We start from the raw sequence: 26,571 nt of genomic DNA, 5'->3' as shown, positions 1-26,571 counted from the left end.
AGCAGTTTCAAAAAGTTAAAAACAAAAGTCCCACCGGACAAGGAGTGAGTAGAATCGTTAATGTAGCATATAGGCCTCATCAGTGCCCTGGTAAGCGCAGTCTGAATTAAGCAGTCAAGCATTGTAAAGCATGCATTATATTATAATACCGCACACCCGCAGTGCTTAGAACATGCATTCTGTATGCTGTGTGAAGAAAATAATAGTTTACAAAGAAATTAAGAGCGAAGTATCACCACCCATGTCTCTTTTACTGTAGCAGAAATTATCAGCTTCTAAAGGATCAGGGTGCCAAAAAAGCTCCCTTACACCCTCCAGATCTGTCATCTGTGCCTGTAGAGTCACTGTTCATTTTACTGTCAGAAATAAGCAGCTTCTACTTTTAGACCTACAAAGCCTGTACAGTTGTGGAAGAAAGAACAGTGTTTTCCTCTGTCTTGCGCATACTTTGTTGAATGACAGATCACATTACAGCTCAAGAATCTTTAATCCTGATAGAAACATGTGACAAAGAAAGAATGGATTTGGATTTTTCAGATTCTCTCATTTCAGGGTTTACAATACTAATATTTAGTGGAATTAGCTGGGTACTGCCAAGCTGAGCATGGGAGGTGGATAAAGAACATTAGTGAGTGTGGTTCATGGAGAAAACAAGATCTCAGTGATGGTCGTCTGACATAGATGTCTTCTTTGTTTGCCACCTGCCTACTTCCAAGTTGCATTAGTTTTGCGAGGTAGATGGGAAGCCACATGCAGACTACTGTTCTTCAGGGAGTCTGGCAAGTAACTAGATGGCTTTGGTCTCCAGCACTGTAAATCACCTGCTGTTGGGCTGAATTCAGTTAAAATTCCTGCAGACAAATTAGACTGGGAGAGTATGGGGAGGTGTGAGTGCCTGGAAAGACCAGGGCAAGCAAGAGTTAGCCAGAGCCACCAGTCACACTCCAGTCAAGAGAACAGTTTCCCCTAGAGATTGTGTAGCGACGAAGGGAGCAACCTGAAGCAGTCTGGCAAGTAAGATCAGGATCTGCCTCAAGAGGAAAACAGTAACAGTAGAGTTAAGAAACTGCACAACTAACCAAAAGCACTGCTTGCGGAATCAGTGAAGACACCAGGTAATTCCTGAACAGTTTCAGTTGTTGTGCTACCGAACTTAATGCCAAAGGACTTTACAAAAAGTGGAGTGGTCTGAATTAAAAGGCAGTTGATTAATTTGATACTTTTGTATTAAAACTTGTATGTGTTTGTGTGTCAGGTAAGAGAATGGCAGAGAACTGCATCTTATAAGAGTCTGAGCATTATCTTCTGCTGGGTTCAGGGAAGAACTCAGAGGAAGTCCAAGTTGAGTGAGGCAACTTTATTCTTTAAATTGACACTTTTAATTAAAATCTATATGTATTTGAGTGAAGCTAGCCTGCGTAAGTGTTTAAAACTCTTGTAGGTGTTTGCAGAACTATAAGAATGAGTGCTTCAGGTTAATATTAAATACTGACACATTTAGAACAATATGCTACGCAACAGATGTTGTCCCAACATGTGATGCAACATTACAAAGCAGAATGAATGGAGCGGAAGCAGCTCTGGAACACCCTGCTGTAAGATTCTCATTAGCTCCTAATCTGTAAGGCAGGAGAATAACCCGGCTGTACCGAGTACAATAGGGATAGTTGGCCTAATGTCTTTGGTGGGTTAGCATTCATAAAAAAGCTATTGAATTCAGTTCTCTTGCTGAAGAACAGGGAAAGGGAGCAGCAGGAAAACATGGCCTGATAGAGGCACGTAGACACTGGGGACACTCCCCTCTCTTTGCTCAAGTTAAGGAAAATGCTAAATTTTAGCAAAAATATTTGAATGGTTTTCAACACAAATTGCTACTCATATTACAAGTATACACTCTGTCACCTACATTCCTCATTGATTCTTTTTTCTATAGAAAACAATTTTATTTAAGTATTTTTTTTCTTCTACTTGAATGAAGACTTCAGAATTTAGCTGTGGGATTCTTAAATATGCTGTTCTCATTCCCTGAGGCTGTAGACAGCATTGCCGCAGAGTCTGCACCCCACTATGCAATTTCATAATGCACGTTTGTGACAGGCATATCAAACTATCCAGTTAGTTTAGAATTGAGGTGAGAGAGTGCTTTAAATGTAAATTTTACTATAAACAGCGGAATAAAATCTTGCAAGCACTTCCTAGCTCTGCCAGGAAGCAAAGCTATATTTAACTCATTTTAAAATTCATCAAATACATTCTGGGCTGATTCAGATCTTTGGTGTGTCTTTGAAGATAACATGTAGTGGAAGTGTCATACAGTCAGTTGTGGGATTGGGCACGTTCTGAGATTCTCGTCAGTGAAGACACCCAGTTAGGACTGGATTGTAGAAAGAAAAGTACAGACAGATCTGAAAACTTAATATTGATACTTTATTTGAAGTTTTGAACAATACTTGTTGCATTAAGTTCAAGGGCTTTTTAAGAAGTGCTATATATAAAGAAATTGGTGCCATACCAATGGCCAAATTCACATGCACTCATGAATTTCAAAAAATATCATCTGGTAGCACTTGGGAGAAATAGTATTCTAGAGAAACTAATACAAAGTGTTGCTATAATAATAATTTGCAGAAGTTTCAAAATGGATAGAAAAGATCCCTGGATTTTAAGAATAAGTCATAAGAATTTGGCTAGGAATTCTGTATACAAAAGGAGAAACTCCCATATATATCTTCCTCTTTATTTTTCCTGTCCTAGATTACACCTCCCTGCAGCTTTGTATCCCTGAAAACTCAACTGCTGTTATTGATGGGATTAAATATAGACTGGAATAAACCTGTCAAATTTAATGCTTCATTTTTTGTAGGTGTTATTAGATAAGATCAATAAGACTCCAAAAGATTGTTTAGGCTGGTTTTGTATCTGTAACCACTATATATATGCTGCTATCATTATCTCTACAGGGGTTTTTGTAAGTACAAATAGGAGTCTCCCATTTTCAGAAGCCAAGTGAACAATCAATCTATCAGCAAGATGTTTGCTATTGCCTATATTCAGATATGACTGACTTTGAAGTTCAAGATTATGATGTTTAATAGCTAGGTAATTCCTACCATTGCCTAAAATCCTTAGTTAAAAGAAACAATAGGCTGTACGCTAACCAAAAACATATGAGCAGGAAACTGAAACAGTGTCATGCTTCTGATACGGTTTTATGCATCTTGATTGTGGTTTTCTAATGTTCATTTGCCTTTGATTTGTTCTAGTACATGACTGCTGCTGCACCTATGCAAGGGACTTACATTCCCCAGTACACTCCTGTGCCTCCAACAGCTGTCCCTATTGAAGTAAGTTTATCTCCATCCAGGAAAGTAGAGTGAAGGGGTAGCAGAACTCTTACCTGTTACGCTTCCTTGCACTTGTTATTTGAAAGGGGCCTAAAGTTACTTTATGGAATGGTGGCTGGAAGCTTCCATCTTTTAAAATTAGGACTGCACATTTCTTTCTCTTTTCTTTTCTTCCTTTCTTTTTCCTTCTTTTTTAATTTCCCCTCCCCCTTTGCTTTTTAAATTATTTGCAAGGCCTCTTGTTTTGCATTTGTTTTGTTGTACAGCAGGACATGGAATAAACCCTCAGTGATTATGACTATTTTTTCCCCATGTACTTTGGGGGGAGATGGGAAGAGACAGGAAAACAAACCCAGCAGGCAGACCACAAACCCAAAAGAGATTCCAAGAAGAGAACATTGCAAGAGGGTTTGATGCGGTCCTTAGCAAGTATAGGTAATTGCTGAAACATTTAGCCACCAGAAAAAGTGATTGAGCAATGGAAACCTTCCTCTTGTACATACAGACGTGGAGGATGCTGCACTGACTGAGTGCTTTTCATCCTTGAGGAAGGATTCGCTCCCTCCCTCCTTGGGGCTGAGTCATGCTGATGACAGTCTAATGAGTAAGTATTTACTCAACCCTGTAGACCACAAGCTGCCGGGAGAGTGTCAGCTTGGCCTCCACTTCTGTGAAGCTTCATAAGGGCCACTAAGCACAGCGAGAGGAGGGAGCCTTGGCATCCTCTTCCCTGCGTGCTTCTCTTTGGTGCTTCCCTCTCTTATTAATAACTTCTCCTGTACTCTGGGGTATTGCGAGGAGTGCCAGGCTCTCTGTACTTCTGTCTTCATCTGTGTGAACTTTGGAGTTTGTGCTATTACTACTCAGTGCTTTGAGGATGCTGAGTTAATGGTCCTGTTGGCATGGCTCCACTAGCAGTCAAGTGGACTCATCTCAGTTTCTCCCAGTTCTTTGCAATTACTGAGATTCCCAAATGAGGTCCCACAGGAAAGGCTGCTACTGTTCTGTCATGCAGAGCTAGACTTTTTCGGTTTAGTCTTTTGTGCCTCGGGATAATTTTGTCCTAAACCTCATTTGTTTACAAACAGGCCATGGGTGCCTCTTTTCAATTGCCATTCTTACATACTAAACTGGACAGATACAAATCCAAATTAAATGCAGATGGTGGGATGGAGAGTGGTTCATACAGCTGTACTGGCTGTGTGATGTGCTGAGTGGTGCAAATGAGAAATTAGGTTAATTCTTTCTGAGCCCTCCTCTCCATTCACCCACTGGTATATTCATGCCTGCTAAAGTAGCATGATATCTGTCACCCACTATAATAATCAAAATATTATCTGAGTATATAGCCTGTCTTGTTCTGATCCAGTGATGATCATTAATGTTTATCTGTATTCATGTAGCATCATGAGCCAGGACACTACTATGCTGGATGCTCCACAAGCAGAGATCAAAAAATAGTCTCTGCCCCAGAGAGCTTACAATCTCGAGATGGACAAAAGCAGAAGGATAAAGATAAGGAAGTAGACGGAAAAAGATTATACTGACAGTCTGTTAAGCAATAGATTGGAAGAATTTCTGAAAAATGAAACTGATACTCTTAACAGATAATTTAAAATAAACTACCTGTTGTTTACATAGGACTCAAACAAAAACAAAGCAAGTGCTTTGTGCTCCCTCTTCTGGCTCTGTTGTGTGCAATACAATAATAAAGCGTATTCCCTGAAGAGACATGCTAGTGTTACTCATGTGGCCAACGCACCAAGCATGAGAGGAAAGAAAATATAGCTAGCTTTGAAAGCGTACAAAAATACCTAAGCATAATATTATTCAGACTGTCTAAATAGGATAAGAAGTAGTGCATACTGTTAAATTCATACATATCATCTTTTGTGTATTTACTTATTTTTCTGCAAACATATAAATAATACAAAACTTCATTGGAGCTTTGACTTAACAGATAAAAGTCTTTCATGTGAAGTAAATTTATTTTTGAAGGGAGCATACATAAAAGCAGCGTGTAGAGGAGTGCGGTATTTTTCTAAGGCAGCTAAAATTCTGTTGGATGTGGAGTAAAGCACAGAGCAGTGGGCCTAGATTCTGCCTTTATTGCACTGCAAATCAAAGAAGATAAATGTGAGCTCACTGTGAATTTGGGGTAGATAAGTGAAAATCAGAACAGCCATACATATGTTGTGAAGGAGACAGGAGGTAAAATCCAGAATCCACTGAAGTCAGGAGTTTTGCCTCTGGCTTTGAATGGGCAGGGAACCACCCTCAAAGGTGAAGGTGTTTTCCACTGCAGCCTGTGGTAATACAAATCCAAATACTACAATACTACAAAGCCGCCAAATACTACAGGGGCTGGTATGCTGAGGAAGCTTCTTGTTGCTGGATTAGCACTCTAAAAGTGATGGTGTTTGTTGTGTTAGCATGTGGTTCTGCTATCTCAAACTCTCTTGATCTCTAGAGAAATACAGGAATGATGAGCTGGGTCTGAGCTCTTGTATGTAATTCACTGCTGTGAGTAAAATTAGTAAGTTTCTTATGTTCTCATTTGATTCCCTAGGGTGTTGTTGCTGATACTTCTCCACAGACAGTAGCATCTTCATCACAGGAAGCCAGTGGTCAACAGCAACAGATGACAGTGGAAACATCCAGTGAACATGCACCTGCATATTCTTACCAACAGTCTAAGTAAGTAGGCGTACTGTTTGTAACCAGAAGGTTTTGTTTTGCGGTTATAGCGGGCCAAATTCTGGTCCCCATTTCAGCAATATAAATTCTGAGTAGCTTTGTTAAGTTCGGATGAATTCTGGATATATAGCAGTGTAATTAGCAAAAGGTTTTGGCTGATGGCCTCACCTTGGCAAAATGTCCTTGAGTTCCTGCCTGCAATGATACGCTCTCTAACTGCTGCTTTTCTGGACTCGGAAGGATCTCAACCACTGCGTTAACAATCATCATGCTGGGCTAAAGCAGCATCTGGCGTCAGAGGTTAAAAAAGTGCTTAAATTTTGCAGTGGCAAAAATACTGGAACAATAAACATGTAAAGGTTGTCACAACACACATGTAAAGGTTTCTTTCTGAAAGTGTAGCTAGTGAAGCCCCAAGCTGGTATTTGTGATTGTGCAAAACTGGTGGCATGCAGGCACTGGGTGGGCAGAAACTGGGAACAGAAGAAGAAGGGATAAGAAAGGGATGGGGAGAAGCACTGCTCTGTCTTTCTCCTGTCCTCTGATCCCTTTGTTTGCTTCCCATGGAACACCTTGGAAAATTCAAACTTTGCACACTGACAGCTTGACCTAGAGCTCCTAAAGTGTCCCTTCCTCTTCAGAATAATCCTCAAACATTTTCTCTGTTTGCCACAATAAAACTGGTCCTCATGAAGGTAATGTAACTTAGTGACAGGGTGCTCACTGGGACTGGTCACTGATGGACAGATTCCAGGAAGGAGCCCAAACCCAGTCCTTTATTATTACACGTATATTGAACACAAGCATCACTGTGAGAAAAGAATTATGCATTTTTTATCTTGGAGAAGGAAGTAGACAAACAGCCAGTCAAGAAATATGTTAGATATGTCAGTCAATGCATCATGACATAGTACTTCTAGAGGCTTAAGATATGAGCTGGTGTAGGAAAGATTACAATTATACCAATCTGTCAATTGCTTTCCTTCATTTTTGACCTCTGGAAGTGGAAGATGCTTTTATTTGACAAACATATGAGTAACAAATGCTTTCCGATCACACAGTGGTCTTTTTTGACCACCATAAAACCTAAGGTCTCACTGTTTCTTATGTCTTGTCCATATTTGTCCGTATGTACATACTACAAAAACAATTGATCACAAGCTTTTTGTTGATGCACCCAATTGGAAATACAGTCTGTGCAGGTGTATCCCTTCTACCCATCAGTCTCCCTAGCACCTGTAAATAAACAATGCCAAAATACTTATAGAATATAAAGGGCAAAGAGAGAAATGCATGTGACTGTACTATCCTGTTGACTGTGTTCTGTATGGGTTTGGATCTGACCATTCCTGTGTTCCAGTTCCGTTCACTGAAGTCTCAAAGCAGAAGGACTTAGTTTCAGAAGCCCTTGTAAGGTAGCTCTGAGCAGCAGATTCTGGCATTTTTCCCATGCAGGAGGAAACTACATTGCAATTCTTAATTGAGATGGGTGCTGTGTTTCTTGCCAATGTGGTGAATTCCCACCTTCTCTGAGAATGAGATCCCTCATCTTTTCTTGTCAGCTACTGCCTTTTTGCAATGATGGATACACTTCTAATGGCACTGGCATTTATATTCAGAGGAATTTCTTTATTTTTTAATCACACAGGCAGATCCACTACAGATTTTTATTATGATTATTTCAGGGGTATTTTTTGTAATGTGCCCCCTATTTATATCTGCTGGTTGCGGGCAGAATTGCAGTGTGGGAAGCTGTAGAAACAAACTAAAATGTACACAATCTCTGTCTTTGAAAAACAAATGCTGCTGGAATATTTCAGTAACCTTTAATATATGGCCAAGTGAAGTTATTTTGTAATTAAAATATAATTGTATTAATCTGCTCTTCGAAGGGCACATCTTTTAATAGCAAGCATCATGAACAATGTACAACAGCTGTTTTCAAAGCGAGTTGAGAGGAAGTAATTAACAGGACCGGACAATGATTTTGTCAGATACAGGCAAAGACAGACACTATAAAATTATTTCGTAGGAGCTGATCAGTCAGGAGAAAAGTTTTAACAGTTTATTTAATTATATTTATTTTCTTTGCAACAATCATGAAATTGCAGGCAACAAATGAGGGGCAATGTACTCAGAATGTACTGGGTGGTATAAGGAATCCATAATGTCTTTGTAAGATAAAATAAACCACAAGACTTAAAATTTAATTTCCAGGGTTTTTAAGCAGCATACATGTTCTTTTATTTAATGTGCTGGCTGCTGTACTTGAGGATACCATCCATAGGTGTTCAGAAATTATAACTTCACGTCAAAAACCTGGCTACCTACTGTGTAGCAATATAGGAGAAACAGCCCTTGGTTTCTGGGCAGAGAACTGTATAAGGAAATCACTTTAATTATTTTAGATCCATACTCCCTTTTTTCCTTTTAAATCTTTACTTGTGCACATAAAAGTGTGAAATTTATGAAGTGGAGATAAGTGGAAATCCTTGCTCCTGAAAAGTGTACTCTCTTACCTCTAGGCAAAACTGCTGGATGACATGCTCTTGATTTTAAATGTGGAAAGACTTACATTTTCTGGAGCCTTTTGTGGGCAAACTCAGTGCCAGGTTAGATTAGAGAGCGTGTGCTGTGACCCTTCGGTGGAATTGGTCTTTTGCACATATAGTGGCCACTCAGCCCACAGGGGCAGTAAAACCTCAGGAGGTGAGCATCCACCTTGAGTACTCCTGCTGAAGTTATGCATAGAAAACCCTAAGAAAATAGTTAATTCTTGCTTTCCACATAAATCTGTTGTTAACATTCAAAATATTAATTTTCAGTCCTTTGGTAAATTTAATATTTAAAATTGAAGTTAGTTTTATATTTACCATCCCAGAGAAATAGTCCTGTGGCAAATGTTATGTCATCAACATTCTTCACAATTTAACTCCTGATATTAAAATTAATTTTAAACTAAGCAAGGCAAATGTGTCAATGCTTGCAAAAGGAAAGGTGCTGGATTTTCTTGTGTTGAACTTTGGTTAGAAAAGGATTTTTTCCATGCAAGTTTTGAGGGCTGTAGGAAAAGCAGTGGCTAACCCTTATTGATAGCCCTAGACATGAAACAGCATTTATACGTAGGTTTCACGTCTCCCCAAAGATCTCATATAGTCTTGCTAAGATGAGTTTGATGTGACATATCTTTAAATGGCATGAAAACTCAAACCCACAAAATTAAGAGTTACCTTCTGTAAGGAAAAGCTCGATAGTTTAGCTTATTCTCTGTGCTGATTTAGAAAGATTTGATGCTATAAGATCAAAAACTGTATTTCTCTAATTAATACTATCTTGAATGTTTCTACCAAGTTAGCCATAACTGGCTTATTAAGCAGTGTGCTCCACATTCTTAACTGTTCTTGCCATGCAAATGTGTTCTTTTCAGCAAATTGGATGTATCCTTTTATTGCAATTTTATCCTTCATTTCATTATTAGTATCCAAAATAAATAGTGCCATTTATTATTACAAAAATATTTGCTCTCTTATTGTATTACTCTTGAAATATTTACACAGTGTTAAGCCACGTATTCATCTCATTTCAGTGTAGTTAGACTGCCCATTAAGCATAGCATTAACGAGAGTAAATTCATCTGCTTAGGATGTGTTAACATCCCCAAAGCAGGAGTTCCCCGTTTCTGCCTGGCTATTTTCAGCTTAGTGGTGGTATCATATTTAAACAGCTGCAAAGTTAGTTTAGCTTGGATAACTTTTAAAGGGAATTGGGTGGGAAAAAAAAGGAGAGGAGCCTATTTCAAAGTTGTTTTGACTTAATGACCACTTTAATTCAATTGTTTTTACAGACAATAAACAGGACTGAAGAATGTCGGTCTGAAATCTTTGCCTTGAATGGAGAAACTTCACTGAACAAGAAGTTGGCTTCCAGTTTGCACAGGCGTCAAATGAATGCTTTTTTTTTCTACCTTTCCCAACGAAAACAAAACAGTGTTTTTATGTGCTGTGCAAATGGTTCCGTCATGTAGTCTGACAATTTTATTTTTGCTATATTTTTTTTTTTTAAACTAAAGAAAAAACCCAGAGGAAAAAAGTCTGGGTTCACATGTCATCTGGACGAACATTTGAATTCAGAATTTACCTGGAGGTGTAGCTAGATATTTTTTTTTTAACAGAAAAAACTGATGATGTCAAGAGGGAGCAAGTTGCGATGAAAACCAATTGTCTTCCTCAAAAATTAAGCTACTCTTTTTCTCTCATTTTATTTTTCTTCTTGTTTTAAATCTAGAGTGGTTTGGGGGTTTGGTTTTTTTTGTTTTGTTTTGTTTTGTTTTTTGGGTTTTTTTAAAGAAATGTTTAGGTAAGGTTTATCTTGAATCTTAATTGCCTTAATTTTAAGGACGTCAAAGGCTCTCAAGGCAAGCTGTCAACGTCTTGTTAGAAAACCCGAGAATGAATTGAAACTGCTCACACCGGTGCTGGTGCAGAAGTTTAATAGACTGAGTTTTTGGGGTGAACAAAAAATAAACTGTACAGTTTAAAAGAAAATGATTTTCTTCTTTTGAAGAAAAGTTGATGATAAAGGAACTGTGGCAACTGAAAGGATTGGAAAAATGCTGGGACTTTTATGAACTTTGTCTTAAGTGTTGACAGAAAAAATTCTAGAAGGCTAAAGCATTTTACAGTAAAGTTATTGAATTGAGAAAAAAACTTGCTGCATTATAGAGAATGCAGGGTTTTTTTCTTGCAGAATGCAGATTTTTTTATTTACAAAGCGTGATCGCTAGCAAAAGCATTAGTGCTTTTTATCTGCAGTCTTTTTTATGAGCTTTAAGAAGTTTTTAGTCTGCTTTGCTTGTCACATTGCAAAAACCTAGCTTAAGAGCATTAAAAAAAACTTAAGTAGATAGGAGCTTATGGTCAAAAAAGTGCAAAAAAAGCAATAGATAGAAGAAATTGTTGACAATTTCTGTAGTCTTTCCTAGTTGTGAACAAATGCAGCCTATGGATGGCCTATTTTATACCAAAGATGAAGTGACACCCTAACGCAGTCCAGAAGATAGAGGTTTTTTTCTTTTTTTATCTTTATTTGACCTACATGGCCGGACCAGTTCTTACTTTCTTGTTTGTTTAAACTATCTTCCACTGGTGTTTTACATACCACACATGTTTAGAGTGGAACTTTCAGAATAGTTGGTATTAGAAGCTTGTTGATGGTGTGCTTTGGAGAACATCCCAAAGCAAGGGGGAGTGGGCTACCAACTAATCTGTCCAGGTGGGCTTTAATTTTGATGAGTTTTTCTGTTAAATTGCCTGATCTTTGGTATTTCTACTGAAACAACAGTCTTCCTTCTGAATTCTGACATACCACAGATTCATTTCTTCACCTCAGTCTTTGTCATCGTCCAGCATGCATAGCCACCTTAATTCTGCATTTCTTTTTCAGTGATGCATTTGAATTGCCGGATAGTGCAAGAGAAAGCAAACTTGATCTTTGTTCTCATTTTAGCTCTCCCACACAAGCAGAAATATTGAAAATGACTTAGTATTGTCATGCAGGCAGGAAGTTAAAAATTATTCTTCTCTGCTGTGATTTCTGTTGTCTTAATATGTTGGCTGACAATCACTAATTAGTATGATTAGGCAAAAAAAAGACACTAACTAAATTGAATCCACTGAAACCTGTTTTAGGAATGACAGGTTTTTTCCATAGAGAAGTCTTGATTGTGGCCCTTATTTTTTCCAAACAAAAACCGAAGAAGGTGAGAAGCAAGTCAAAAGATGATTTTTTTTCCTTGAGGAGGCAGAAGAGAAGCAGCGTTTAAATATATACATACATACACATATATCTATATGTAAAAATTAAACCAAACATTTTAAAACTTTCCTCCATCCAGAAGAGAGGGGAAGCTTCATCACCTGTATTGTGGTGCATTAGGGACAGGGTATCCATTAAAAATAATTAATTTAAAACATATATTGGATCAATCTGATTCAGCTGCCCAATTCTAAAGAGATCTGTGTTTCCCTGACCTGATTTTTTTGGGGGGGGAAAAACCCCACACAATTATTTTTTTAAATTGATAAAACAAGATCATATTTTTTAACATAGTGGGGGGGAGGGGGTTTCCCAAGCAAATGGCTGCTAGATATGCAACATAGAAAAGAGAGAAATGGGAGTTCACGTGGTTCTTAACCATAGGAAGAGGGCCTGATTTTCAGAAGTGGTAAAACTTCTGCTTTCTCCGGAGTAGTTGTTGATATTCAACACTTCTGAAAACCAGATAATGCCAAAGTATTAAAGAACAACAACAACCACGACATATTTTCAATACAGAAAAAAACATAATCTCTTTGTTTCACATGCTGTCTCATTACTTGTTGCTTTTTGAGAGTGGCACTTGAATTTTGTCCTTGGATAAAGGTTCCCTCTTTCTTTGGAGGGCATATGAGGGGGAAAAATCGATCTAGCCTTATTTTCTTCCTTTCTACACGTACTCTCTTTCTGTCTCTGTCTGAATTCTTTGTACAAATAGAGATAACCCCAGGCACAAGTCAGTTAAATATGAAATAAACACATTTGTTTCTGTGTTAGTTCTAATGTGACACACAAAAAGTCTCATTTACTATCAACAATGAGGCTACAAGGTAGCTACCATGTGGCTGATGAATATGCTGAGGTACCTTCTTGTTTCTATTCAGAACTCTGCTGCTTTATTTATACATTCAGAAACATTTTTCTTATTTTTTTCAGCAAAGTTAAACAATCTCAGTGTTTTTTATTAAGCCAGACAGACAACATGGTATCATGATGCCTGTCAATTTAAAGTGTTTCAAGTGCATTCTGTATTAGAATTGTTCCCTTTTTTCCCATGCTATAATGTTCAACGGTGTTTGAAATCAAAAGAAAGAAAGCAAAGAAGTAGAGGAAGAAGAAGAGGAAAGAAAATGGATCCCTTAAATACAATTGATCATCTTACTGATCCCCAAAAAAACAGTGAACTGGTACTTGAAAGTCTATGAATTATAAACAATGTGAGCCTTGAGTATTAACAGTCATAGATCATAAGGTAAGAAAATAACCTATTTGGAACACACACAATGCCCAGAATGTGGTAACTTATTTGTAAAAGTTAAAAGATGAGATAAAAGAGAACAGTGGAAGAGCAACACGCTTGCTGCATGGGTGTTGTCATAGGACAGGAATACTTGGTGGCCTCTGAAATCTAAAACTGGTTTTCTTTGTGTTGCGGCTGATAAGATTTTTTGGAAGGTGTATTGTAATAATCTGTTTGAGTTTCTGTTTTTCTTTTGGGTTTCTTTTGGGTTTTTTTTTTGTTGGGTTTTTTTTGAAGACCTGAATTTGTAAAAATCAATATCTATGTCTGTCTTACCAATTTAGCTTTAAATATCAGGAGGGTTCCCGAAACTTTGCAGAAACAACTCTAGAAGCCTAAGGCAATGGTGCCTGGCCCAGAGGTCTAGAAATACCATGAAATCCATAAGCTGAACTGCGTATGTACTTTCCATCACACCTGAATTCTTGTAAATAGTCAAATCTGGATGTTCAGGTTTGGTATTTTTGTTTTTACCTTAACAGATAAATACAGAAGGGTTGTCAGAAAACTATTAATTATGGCTAGAAAATTCTGAATACCTGGGCTTGTCACTTAACATTGAGGGGAAAAAAAAAGATACAGTGGAACTGAAGAGTATTATATTTGCAGGTGCTGACCCGAGTGTAGATCAGGGCACTGAGAAGTCTCACCGTTCCCAGTGAGATTGCTGAGGGACTCTTCTTCCTATCTGGCTCTACTGCTGGTTTTGTAAGCACTTTTCACGTGTGACAGTCAGGCCTCCGATTGTGAATGTCCTCTTATTGCCTTCCAGTGAAACAGACTCTTGAAATGTCCTTAGCTTGTGCTTACTTGTAAAGTTCTGTTTACCGAGAGACTGCCTTTGTCGTGTTGGTCAAGAAATCCACCGTAATGCAGAATGAGGCATATCTGAGAGTAATTGCATCACATCTTCTGCTCTGGATGCGTGCCCAACTGTGGGATATAAAGGCTGGTGGTTAGAGAGGTGAGGGCTTAAACTTTCAATGGGCAATGGGCTGAAGCATTCGAATGGATTTTTACTCAAGTAAAAATCAAATGAAAGGTATTATTTATGTATGTATGTGTACCAAAACTCAGCAAATTTGAGGAAGCCTGCATTGTAATAAAGTTTATTTTTAATATGTCATAGTATTTGGATCTATATTATGTTGTTTATGGTACTGAAGGATCAGACTGATACTAAGTGTTTAACGAATTGCCGTGCTTCATGATTTTAAGCTTGATGGTGCTCCTCATGCCACTTCATTTTAATGCTGAGGTTGTCATGAGCAAAAGAGGTTTAGGCAGACTCGCTGTACTCCACCTATAGCTAGAGTCATGCTAAAGAGTGATAATGTGCTTAAAGTAATGAATCAATCCATTTCTAGTGATGAGACCAAATGTGGTAGTTGAAGATAGTAATGTTTGATACACGCATGGTCAACATTTCCTTTCAAAACTTCATTTAACATGAAATTGGTCCAGATATAAAAGAAGTGCCCTAGGGTAAGGGATTTTCCTGGTCTTTCTCGGAAGCCCACGTGAACTAAGAAAACAGTCACGGTGTGATGGAAGTGCAAAACAGAAAACAACAAAAATGCTGACATTTGGTGCATTAGTCTTTTCTGTTTAATGACAATTGACTCTAGTAACGAAGATTCCTTTCATTCCTAATATGCTTACACACAATCATGCACGCACACTTTCTCAGAAGGAGGGCTGAGTGAGCAGCAGACTGCTCCTCTCCCTCAGTGGAGCAGATTTCTAGAATCTCAGCAAGCAGCAAAGATGAAGCATAAGGAGGGTTTTTTGTCCCTCAAAAAGAGCGCCAGCTTTTTCTATATTGCTCCTGTCACACAAATAGGCTAGAGCGCTGTATGTACCCCAGAGATTTATTCACCTTTGTGCCTCGAGGCAGGCAGAACAGACCCTTTCTTCTCCCCTTTCTTAACATGCTCTTTGTTAAAATTAAGCAGAAAATCATGAGAAAAAAAGCTGTAAAAAAAAAAAAATAATCCCAGTGTTGGTTTAGCTTTCCATGATGACAAAAAAATCTTGTATTTATTTCAGTTGTTCAGTTCAGTTATTAATTCCCTAACAGTGACAGCTAAGTTCTTTCACCTTAATAAAAATGTGTAATGAAGTGAAAAATGTCAGCCTTTGACAGGGTCACAAATCCACTTTTCCTTGTAGGGCCAAAGCCTGCAAGGTGTAAGCACCTTCCAAGATCTGGATCTGTTGTCCTTAAGAGAGTATCTGCCCAATGTTAATTTTCTGCCTTTAAGTGACTTTCTCGTGGATAATAATTTTATGATTTTGGTGAAATTTACAGTCAGTTATATTTTTAAAAGCCCAAAAATACAGCCTAGAAAAGAGAACATGATGTTTATGTAACTGAAGTATTATTAAATATGCTGTATTCCAGAGTGGAAGAAAATTCTACTGTCTTTTGGAGGGAAAACAATTTTATGTAAAACCAGGAAGCGTACAGAATTCATGTAGGAATTTTTAATTGCTTTCCTTTTTAAAGGAGAATGAACAGGTTCTGTCTGTAAGAAAAATCAAAGCAGCTTTGAAAGCAGATAAACTTCCTATCAAGAAAACATGCATCACACAAATGGGACAGAGATTCTTTAAAGCCCTTACAGACCTCACTGTAGCCAAAATATAGAATACAGAACCTCTGTCGTACATTAAATTATGAATCTTATTTATATGGGCATCTGTGTGCTGATGTCTCAGAATGTCTTTGAAAGATCTGTACTGCTATGATTTATTTTTTTTATGTTTTCCATTTGTACCACAATCCTAAATAGCTGCCATTTTCCCACTCCTGGGGCTTTCTGTAGATCAGTGGATGTTAGGTTTAAACTTCTGTTTTCTTTGATGAAGCTTTCAATAAAAAAATAAAGAAAGAAAAGAGCTGGGTGACTCTGTGTTCTTGTGGCCCCTTTGTGCAGAGGCTTCCCAAGGCTGTGGCTCTTGTGCCAAGCACAGAGGGAGCAGAAAGGCTTTGCAGCACAGTCTGCCATCTCCGTGTCTTCACCCAATGGAAGGAAAGAATTGTGAGAGACAGGACAGCTCTGTTGCCCTGTCAGCAGCACAGCCACCCACGTGTCAGAAGGTGAAATACAGGAGAAAGTTTTTCTCACACCAAGACTGAGTGTTTAATACTAACAGGTATCTGCTTGTCCAGGCTTTCAGCTGTGCACTTGCTACAAGAACATTGCCTTGGTTTCTGAGGCTTATTTTAAAGAGTGACTTCAGGGTAAAAGTTGCCACACAGAAGACAGAAAATCTTTATTTACAGAATAAGTACAGCCTAAGCAGTGGTAGTGCAAGCCATACTTCATCCTGAAAGGGAACTGGAAAATAAATTGCCTCCTCAGCCACATCTCACAGGGAATGAGAAAGCTATTTGGTGCACTTCCCCATGGCTGCTTCAGTCAGCGACTCTCGTGTGGCCATGAGCATCTCTTGCCACAAGGGCCGTTTGTGTGACGAAGGTGAGGGTGGGGTGGAAGTGTCCAGTAACTCTCCTCCCCAGCCAAAGAGCTTTATTCACACACTGGAAATCACTGAGTGCTCCTTCTTACCTACCAGGAACACGGCCATCTCCTTCAGCACTAAACATGTTTTGTGGGATTGCCCACACACTTTCCTTCTCATTCTTTCTGCCCAAGGAAATATCCATCAGTGGAGCTTCTCGCTCCCTTCAGCCTAATCAGGAGAGCCCAAAGAAATCTAGAAGATGAAGGAATAGGAGGAAGAAACAGGTGAGAGGGTTTGTTTTCAGCTGCACCTATGCTGAAATGTGCATTGCTGCTGGCTGTGATGATGGTGAGAGAAGGAGGAAGGCAGGAGGCTGAAGCTACAGGCTGCCTGGCACTCTGCATGGTAGCTGAGGAGCCTGGGGAGAGCAGCAGAAACAGTTCGTCCCACCAACACAGGTGGTGCCAAGGTGGTTTACAGCTGATGCTCTGGCATCAGGTTCAGCTTTGTCACTTCCAGGAGTGCTCCATTGCCAAGGTCATTCCACTTCAGATTCTACTAACAAGGATATCACTAACAACTGTGGTGGTAGTGGTTTTGGTTTTGCTCTGGCTGGCTGTGTGCGTACGGAACCAGGCTACGGGGGGGTTGCATCATCTTCCACAGAAGTGCAGGTAAGAAGGCTTCCTCCTCATCCTCTTAGTACCACCATCAGTGTAAGAAAAAAAAAAAAAAGTTGGTAAATTATGTGACTGTATTAAGTCCCCTATCTATACTACAGAATTAAAATAACAAGGGAAAACGGGCCTTCGTAATGTGATGTATATTGCTTCCAGAGGAAGACAGCTGTGTTTATCAGTGGTCTGCATCTGGAATGAAGTCCATGACTTCCATGTGAAGAAAGCCACATGCTCTGATTGTCACTCCCCAAGATTTCAGGCAGAGGGGGGAAAAACCCCAAAAAACAAACCCAAAACAACAGCTGGTGTAGAGTAAACGGGATAATTCTGCACTTACCAGATTTAAATACATCTCATTTCTATTTTGGGTGACCAGGGACTGCCAATTAAGAGCAAGGTTTCAATGTGCCAATAACGATCAGCAGAGAAGCAAATGTTCAGGAGCAGACAGGACTGCAGCAAGTTACTGAAAGTGGCCAACAAACCAAGGTACAAACCTCAGTGTGTGCCTGACTGTTGGTAAACTTGCTGCAGCCCTCCTCTGTGCCTCAGCTCCTTGCGCCATTCTTGTCAGCCTGGTCTTCAGGAGAAGACTATGCTATGCAAAAGCCTCCATTTGACTTAGGGGAGCGCAAGGCACAGTGATAATTACTGGGTAGCAGGAGTGGTCCTGAGGCTGCACACAACAGGGGATGAATTTGCCAGGCAAATAGCAAGCCTGCCTGGCGGGGAGCGTGCTGTCCGTCACATCGACAGGCGGGGGCTGCCGCAGCCCACTGCTGCTCACAAGGCAGTTGTGGTGATGGGAGGCAGGCAGGAGACTGCAGCTTGCCACTTAAGCCCTCCCAGAACCTGTCAGTTCAGAGAAACACAGCCGTGGTCAGCAAGGTGTGTTTCCCATGTTACGATGTTCCCGAAAAATGCCACTTTGGGTGAAAGATGCCGTGACCAAACCACTTCCTTAAAAATGTGTATGTATAAACCTCCACCGAAGGCACGCTCACTTCTATCAGTTTGCTTTGCACTGGTGCATCACTGAGTTTATTGGAGGGACATAAATGATAACTAAATAATCTACTGGGTATGTGCACCGCTTAAATGGAGGAATTGAAACTTGATCTAGTAAAAATGATGTATCTGTTTTTTAAAGTTAGTTGAGCAGGCTTGCATTTATTGTGTGGCTAGCTGAGGCCCTAAGCTCTGCTGCATTGAAATACTGCTGAAAAATAGACGTGTCTGAGAAAAAGATAGAAAGCATGATTTACACCTATTATTTGACTTATTTCATCATTTGTTAGCAGTCGATATATTCTCTATCTTGTGTGGAACTCAACCGTTGATACACAGCCAACTGAAAATTGTGTAAGCTCCTTGAGCATCATTCCTGTGGGATCTAATCCCACATTTTTCACTCAGAAATCATTTCCTCCTTATTAACAGATGTGCTACACCGCACGGCAGCCCACTAAGATGCTCTTTTCCTCAGGAAGAGCATCTTCTACACGGTGCTAGTCTCATACGAAATACTCTGTAGCAGAACTCGGGCTCCTCTGAGCTTTCCACACGTGACCTGATTACTTTCTAGTTAATCTTGTGACATGCAAAGGGGGTGCTTGGCCACCCTCCAATTCCTTTTTAGTACAGAGGAGGAGGCAGAAGCAGAGTGGACAGATCTCACCAGTTGATAGCAAGACACAGCAATCATTAGCTGGAGAAAAGAAAGGAAGTTTTTTGTTTGAGGGAGGTAAAGCAACTTCCCTCATTCTCTCTTTCTCTTGCTTTGGAGGCCTGCACAGCCAGCCAAAGGAATTAAAATTGTGTGTGTGCATTCTCAGGTGCAGTATGCAGCCATTGGCGTAGCTGGACGTGTCTGCCTGTTCGTAGCCGCTCAAACGCTCGCCTGAGCCTTAACGTCCAGTGCACAGTGAACAGAACTGAGTAAGCAATCGGGAGTAGTGGATGCTTCCATCCTCCATTTGTGCTGGAAGTTCCAGCAGTGAACAGTTGTCTTCTTAACAAGCACCCCGACAGCCTGGCTTTCTTGCTGTAGAGGTGAGTCTTCAAGGGGCCCTGGAAGATAACATGTAGAAAGAAAAAAAAAAAAAAAAAAAAAAAAAAAGTGCTTAATTTTAGCAGTGTCTCTTCCCTGTTTCTCAGCTGTGTCTCTTCAGTATTATGTCCCGTGCATGCTTCCAAATGAGCTTCCAAATAAATATTTGTTAAAGTAACACACAGAGGCCCCAGTCTCCGCTGGGTACTGTGCAAACGCAGGAAAAAGACATGTTGTGCTAGGCTTATGAGGTGAAGGAAAAGTGATCCGCTTAATCCATTAAGTGATTCATATTTCTGCTAGACACTCAGACACAGCTGAATATAGTGGGCTTCAACATTACAGCTTACTTTTCACAGCAATAGCTGGCTATAGCACAGAGTTCAAGGACTGCTTTCCAAAATCCATTTCCCTTTCCACGTATTGACTGTACTATGAGGGCTTTGGGATACAAACAGCTGTTTGCAGATGACAGTTTTTGGAGAGTATCCGATTTGTATTTTTTTCCAGAAGAAAACATGCTCAGAAGGAACATCTACTGCTGATTAGAAAAATATAGTTACCCAATAGTTTCAGTTGGTGAAAGCGCTGCCACCAAAATCATCCTGAGGTGTATGATTCACCCCTGTGCAGACCCATATGGCTTGGAAGAGCTATTTCTTCAGTCCAAAAAAACTTATGTCAAAGGCCTGACTGACCCTTAAATGGTTCTAAAGCTTTGAGCTTGCTCTGGCTGGTAATGAATGTTGTCTATAGCAATGACCAAGATCGGGTGTTCATGGCAGGACTGTTTCTACTAAAGGCAACTGAATTGCATTTGTAGAAGGCGGCCTCACCTACACATAACCTACATGGGAACCTTTTTTCAAGGACTTGTGCAGTGGGCTAGCCATAAAACTGTCCCTTCTTTTGTCTTACTTTTGCATTGGGGGTAGGGGTTGCATTGCAGCTTTTTTGTGCAAATGACTTTTTCTCCTTGCTTTGCCTTTGAACGCAGTTCTTTCGGTGCTCACTGCATACTGGCAGTAGTGTCCGTGCTCCTAATGAGGAATCTGTCCCCACACAGAGGCACAAGAGGCCCCTGGCAAAGGTTTCCTTCCGCATCAAGGACTTCCCTGGACTGCAGCAATAGTCTTTCCATTTGGCAGCCCTGGCTGCATGAAATATGTTTATTATTCTAATATGTTTCAGCTCTTCTAGCCAGCTCCCTCTGACAGAAAGTACGAGAGAACAAGTCCTCCCTGTCCCCTCGCCACCAAGAAAAAAAAAAAAAAAGTGTCAGAAAGTTCCTTCAGCTGTGGTGACCCAGGATCAGGGAAGTGCAAAAACAAAAACCTCTGCTTTTCAGCTAAATCGGAGTTTATTTTATTATAACCTCCTTCTCCTCCCAGTCCACTTCCAGCTCATTTATCTGTGCCATCCACATGTCGCATCCCCTCTAGCATGCAGAGTGTGAGCTTTCTGAGGCAATTTCCATTACCTGCCTACACAGAACCTAGGAGAAACCTTCAAAAACTATCCAAGGCATGAACACCAAGCTATAACCACACTGGATTCTCTTTGGGGACTTCTTTGGTTATTTTTTCCCAAAGCAAGTTAATTTTTATTAGGCTTGGAAAGAAATCTCATTTAAAAATAGGGATTTGAGCATCAAAGCTCACTGTGGTAATGTCGACTGTTTACCTGAGAGAAGCAGTTCATCTGTGGAGCAGGAGTATTAAAGGGTGTAGCTAACTGGACAAAAAGAGGCAAAAATAGATAAACTTCCAAAAAAGAAAAGGCAGGAAATTACCTTCCCTAACTTGGAAGAGGCTTTGCAAGCTAGCAGGGCTCTGCCCCATTTTGCCTCTCCTTGGAGGCAGCTACAGTTTAGGAAGTTTGAGATAGACTGAGCATCAGCTGCCCTGGTGAATGAGTTAGCAAATAATTTTGATTAATTCTACACACAGATAAAAGGGAAAGAACTGAAGCAGCAGGATGGATGGCTGAGGTGCACACAGTCTGCAAGGGAACAAGGAAACCTGAATGTCAGATAGCAGGACATCAACACCCAGCCCAGAAAATTGTCTCCTCCTCACTGTGGCACAGACAAGCATTTGCTTTATCAGTAACAAAGACTCAGAAATATGGGATGAAAATTTTTATAGCAGGATTACTTTTCCCGGTAGCGATATCTGCAATGATCCACAATAAACAATTTACAAAATAAAGCTCCAGTCTTCCCCCCCTCCCCCCCCCCCCCAGCTACTCGTTGCCTGCCCCCCACACCCAGCACACTCAGCCAGACATTTCATAAGCGCAGCTACACTGGACTATAGACATTAGTAGAAATGCAGTGAGAGATACTGCTCTAGCCCTGAGTATTTTGGACTTGTTTCCATTGACTTCCTCGGTATCATTCATATTTTAGGTTGCTGATTTTCTTTTCCAAGAAAGATTACATAGAGGTAACTGAATTTAAAATAATAAAGCTTAAAAAAACCAGCAAAACCAAGCTATAAATTGAATTACTGTAGAGGGTAAGGTAGAACTGTACCTGAAATGACTGACTTTCTAAATTAAAGAAGAACTGAAAAAGAATGATACACTTTAAGATTCATACCTGTGTGATGTTTGTTTGCAGACTACGGTACTGAGCAGAGGCAAGAGAGACTGCTGCTGCAAAGTTCTCTTAGAAAGTTCTCTTACAACTCCTCTGCAAAGTTCTGCTTACCTCTGCCCATTTATAAAATGCCATTCAAAAAAGGCATTGTGCTGTGGATATCAGTGTATGTACAGGTATGTAAGCAGACCCATGATAATTTTGTGTGATAGGGATTCCACATAGTATAATCCTCCATCTTCTTTAAACCATAACCCCTCCTCAGAATGCAATTGAAAAAGCAAACTGCACAGCCGACAACCTGTTTCCTTCTTCCTACAACACTTCCATTAATAAAACCTGCTTGGTAGCAAAGCATATGTGTAAAACGTGCCTGTACATTTGATCCGCCTCACTGCATGCCAGTGTGAACTTGGGCTTTTGTTGCCCTCATTTTTAATGGCTGCAGGTGCCGTTTGGTGCCACAGACACAGCAGAGGGATCTGGTCAACGGAGAATAAAAAGTATGCGGGTTCAAGTCTCTAGACAGGAAAAATGATTTCTGTGCAGAGGTCAAAGACCAAAGCAGGGGAATCTTTTCACCATAATGAACAACAAAAAACCCACCTTTTGGTCCTCTCCCATAGCCTTACTTAAGAAGCCTCCAATCCTCCTTTCCTTGCAATAGACTTCATTACTCATTTTGTCTGCAGAGTAGCCCCCTGCAGCGCTGTCTCCACTTCCCACCAAAGTGTGCAGATCTATTCAAAATGTGTGGCGTTCCAGTAGGTACTGAGCACTCAAAACGCAGAACGCCAGTAACAGCCAAGTATGTGCTAGCACAGCTTGGGCCAGCAAGGCACTGCTCTGCCCGTGGCAGCTGGCTGCTCTAGTAAAACTCTCCTGGGCTCATGAAATAACTGACATGAAAGCGATGTTTGGAGCAAGAAACGGAACTCATTTTTCAATTGACATTAAAGAGGAAATCATTTTAGTGTCAGTTGATACTGCCCAGGCACATTTTCAGTAATTATGGCTCAGAAAAAGCAATGGAAATACCTATGAGGTGTGTTAAGAATGAAGCCAGAAGCAACGTGTGAGAGGTGCCAGCTGAAGGAGTCCTTGGGCTGCACGCTACGTGTAATGGGAAACCTTAGAGAATTCAACCACAGAGGGAACAAGAGCAGCCCAGAAGAATCAAGCACGGAAGAGCCTAGATTATGCCTTTGAGTACGATGCGAGGGCGCAGGAAAGACAGAGGTGATTTCAGAAGAAGTGTGATGCATGTGGTCATGTAAGGTACCATGATTTTGAGGTACTGAGGAAAAAATGCTACTGTATATCCCCTCTCACCTCAGCTTTGAAACACTTCCGATCCCATTCCTTCCTTCCCTCCCTGTTGGCTAATACAGCATCCATATGTGACTTGGTTTGGGTTTTGCTTTCTTTTCTTATTTTGTACCCTTTCATGATATTTGATTTCAGTTCTGCATCCAGTTACAGGGTTTGGAGGTTTTCTCGAGAGTTTGGGTCTTACTTTTTCCATATTATATTTTGCAACATTATAATAATTTCAGAGATGTATTCCATTATGCACAAAATCAGATGACATTCTTACTTTTTTACAACCAAAAACCACTGAAGAAGGAGTCAACTTGACATATAGGATAAGCGTATTTTTTAATATGGAATCCCTGAAGGATTTTTCTGCTGTTTCTCCCTGATTGTTCTGGTGGCCCCAGTTGAAATTACAGTGGCTCCACTTTGTTAGCTCTAGGCAGAGGCGGATATCTAAACTTACAAGGCAGATACTACCAAATCCCAAGGTGTATATTCTTGCCCATTGATTACCTAAATGATTTCCAGGTTACCAGACGCTACCAGCCCCTGCTTTCCGAGCTCCGAGTTTGTGCCTAGTTTGTGCCTATGAGCAGAGTTTACTGTCAAGTGAGGGTGTGCAGCCGAACCCCAGAAAAAAGAGCGCACGTCAGCCAGAGGTGATAATGCTCCTTTGTGAGCCTGCAAAGAAATCACTGAGGCTAAAAAGCAAGACCCTTCCCTGCTCCCCAGAATTGTGACACCTTCCCATTTACTGTCAGCTTCTGCAGTCAGACGTCATCAGTTCAGGTGAGTGTTCATAAACAAATTGTCTTGAAATTACTTTTTCAAGGTTTTATGAGGAAACAAATCAACTCACTTATTAAATTCCAATTGAATTTTATGATCTGGTTTTGTTATATCCACTAAGAGGACAGTCCTCCTCCCATCATACAGAAAAGACGTTCCCAAGAACTACAGCATGAGCATGTTCACAGTTTTGTAATGCATTTGTTTACCTGTAAAGGTTTTCTTTTTATAAATCTTTGTTCTTTTCCTGCTGTAACCCTCCGTAGCAGAGCACACCGCTCACTTATTTATTCTTGACAGATTCTGTATAAATTTATGGTTCTGCATCAATAATAAGAGTCATTAATCATAGTAACAATGCACATCACAGGATCTTCCAGGCATTCACCAATGAACCTGCTGAACTGTCCTACAAATGACACCCCACCCCCCACCCCCAGTAATTATTTCTGGGCTTACACAGAAAACAAGGAGCTTGGTTAGAAAAACTGAGAGAAAAAAGATAATTTTCTCCCAGTGGATTTGGTGGGTGATGGGGGTGGGGAAGAGTCTCAGTTACAGGAAGGCAGAAAGGGGGATCTGTAGTTATTGGAAAAGGGTTTCATTTCTGTAGCAAATGAAAGTTTGGTTTAGAACAACTCTAGTCAGTCAAAACTATGGACAAAGATTTTGTTAAAAACGTACAGAAATTGTTCCCCAAAATAACCAATGCTTTTGTTTAGCTTCCATTCTTCAAATTGCGTTAGCCAATAAGTGCAACTTCCCTATATTCATTGCTTATTTACATAAGGGAAAGAAATAACCGAAGGAAAGTAATCTGACAGATTAGAGCAATGGACAGTAAATCCAATTCTGTACCCAGTAAAGTCAATAAGAATTGTTCTGCTGAGTTCACTGGATACAAGAAGCAGCCTGTGATTTAGACATCTTAATATAAGCAATGAGAAACAAAGGAATCCAAGACAAAAAAAAAAGCAAGAATTGCAGAAATAAGGCAATGGTGGAAACAGAAGTCATACATTTTAACTTTTTTTTTTTTTTTTGAGTGAGTGAGCGAGCGAGCTCTGGTAACACATTTTGACAATGATGAGTTTTGGAGGGCAAGAAATACATTTAATTTGCTGGCTATAAAGATGGTTTAAGCACAACTCAAGTCCTGAAATCTTATCCAAGATTTTTTTTCCCTCTTTATCAAGAAAAACCGCCATTGGATTAGGATGTTATCTCAGCAGGGATGGTATTATTATTTAGTCATACTGCCTTTCTTCCCCACTGCCTTTCCATCTGCTTTGTTGAGAGGGTTTGATGGCTGTCAGGGAGGTGGATGGAGCCTCACAAGAGCCTGAGAAGGAAGTGGGGAAGTGACAGACAACCACTGAATGGGCAAAGGGTGAAGGGGGCCTGGGGAAACAAAAGGAAGGAAGGAAGAAATGTAGGGGGCATCTTTGCCTCAGCCGCAGAAGCTAATTACCAGCTCGTGTATGGACGTGTGTTCATGTTTGTTCACTTACGCATTTATAGTCTCTGCTTTCCAGAGCATTTTCTTTGTGAAACACAGAACTTGACAAACGTTCCAGCCTTTTTCTGAAATGTCCCTGATCATTACTTAACTGACTCACTTCAGGATCTTAATCTGAAATAAGAAAGCTGAAATAGGTCAAGCTACCTTTAAAAGAATATGAACAAACTATAATGTCACCTCTCTTACTGAAGAACATTTCAGCTTTGGTTTTGTTTGTCTACAACACCTGGGTTTGCTGTCTTTATTTCTACCATGGAAGCCTTAACAATGATCCTTAACAATGGATCCCTGGTCCTCAGTGTCACTGTAAATACACCCTTACAAGTATATAATAACTCTGTATAAAATAATTTTCCCAAATGACCAAATTCTGCATAACCTAGTGAAGAATTAGACCTTACTGTTATTAGGCAGGCTCCCTCAGGCCTTGGTCTGTTCTGATATGAGTGCTGTCCTTGAAGATAAAAGCTTTCTCTTAGAAAGTAACTAGCCCTTTTATACCTTTTTTTTCTTCAAAAACTAAAGGGAATTTTGAGAAAGCCAGCCCAAATTCTTCAAACAAAATGTGAAGACTGCCTTCCTCTGCCTATATGGCAAACAGTACTCCCAAGTAATCTCTAAACTAAATGATCGCTTATTGTTGTATAGAAGCCCATTTCTATCCCAAGAACTGCATCTACTGAGAGAAATGGAGACAGCTCAAGCCTAATGAAGTTGATGTAGTGTAAAAAAAAGAGAGCTTGTATTCCTGTATATATTTGCTCACTGGAAAAATGTTCGCTATGAGATGCAGACATTGAAGACGTTGATGTTTGCTGTTCTGGTAAATCTGCAAAACTCCAACTCATCTACCTCAGACAGAATCAGGGATGGAGACAGTGAGAAAAGTCAGCGAGTCTTTGCATTTTTCCATAACCCATTTGAAGTTTTTGTGGTTTTTAAAAGCTCATCAATGACTGCTGATCCATATCAATGAGAATGACAG

At 40.0% G+C, this 26,571-nt stretch overlaps 1 protein-coding gene across 9 annotated transcripts in view; it reads left to right on the top strand.

Annotated features, from left to right (window-relative positions):
• Nucleotides 1-16,054, top strand: part of RBMS3 (RNA binding motif single stranded interacting protein 3) — a 719,039-nt gene extending 702,985 nt beyond the window's left edge. For 6 of the 9 annotated variants that reach the window (XM_040589729.1, XM_040589728.1, XM_040589727.1 and 3 more), the window contains 3 exons: nt 3,264-3,344; nt 5,914-6,041; nt 9,886-16,054. In XM_040589729.1, coding sequence (XP_040445663.1) covers nt 3,264-3,344; nt 5,914-6,041; nt 9,886-9,892 — 216 coding nt within the window. In that variant the 3' untranslated portion in view covers nt 9,893-16,054. Of the gene's footprint in view, nt 1-3,263; nt 3,345-5,913; nt 6,046-9,885 lie in introns of those variants that run through there. The other 3 variants (XM_040589730.1, XM_040589735.1, XM_040589734.1) reach the window with 1 other exon arrangement.
• Nucleotides 16,055-26,571: the final 10,517 nt, after the last annotated feature.

Source organism: Falco naumanni, chromosome 4 (assembly GCF_017639655.2).
Source record: "Falco naumanni isolate bFalNau1 chromosome 4, bFalNau1.pat, whole genome shotgun sequence".
Classification (NCBI taxonomy): domain Eukaryota; kingdom Metazoa; phylum Chordata; class Aves; order Falconiformes; family Falconidae; genus Falco; species Falco naumanni.
The sequence above is the reverse complement of the archived record's forward strand: the minus strand, read 5'-3'. Positions and strand labels throughout refer to the sequence as shown.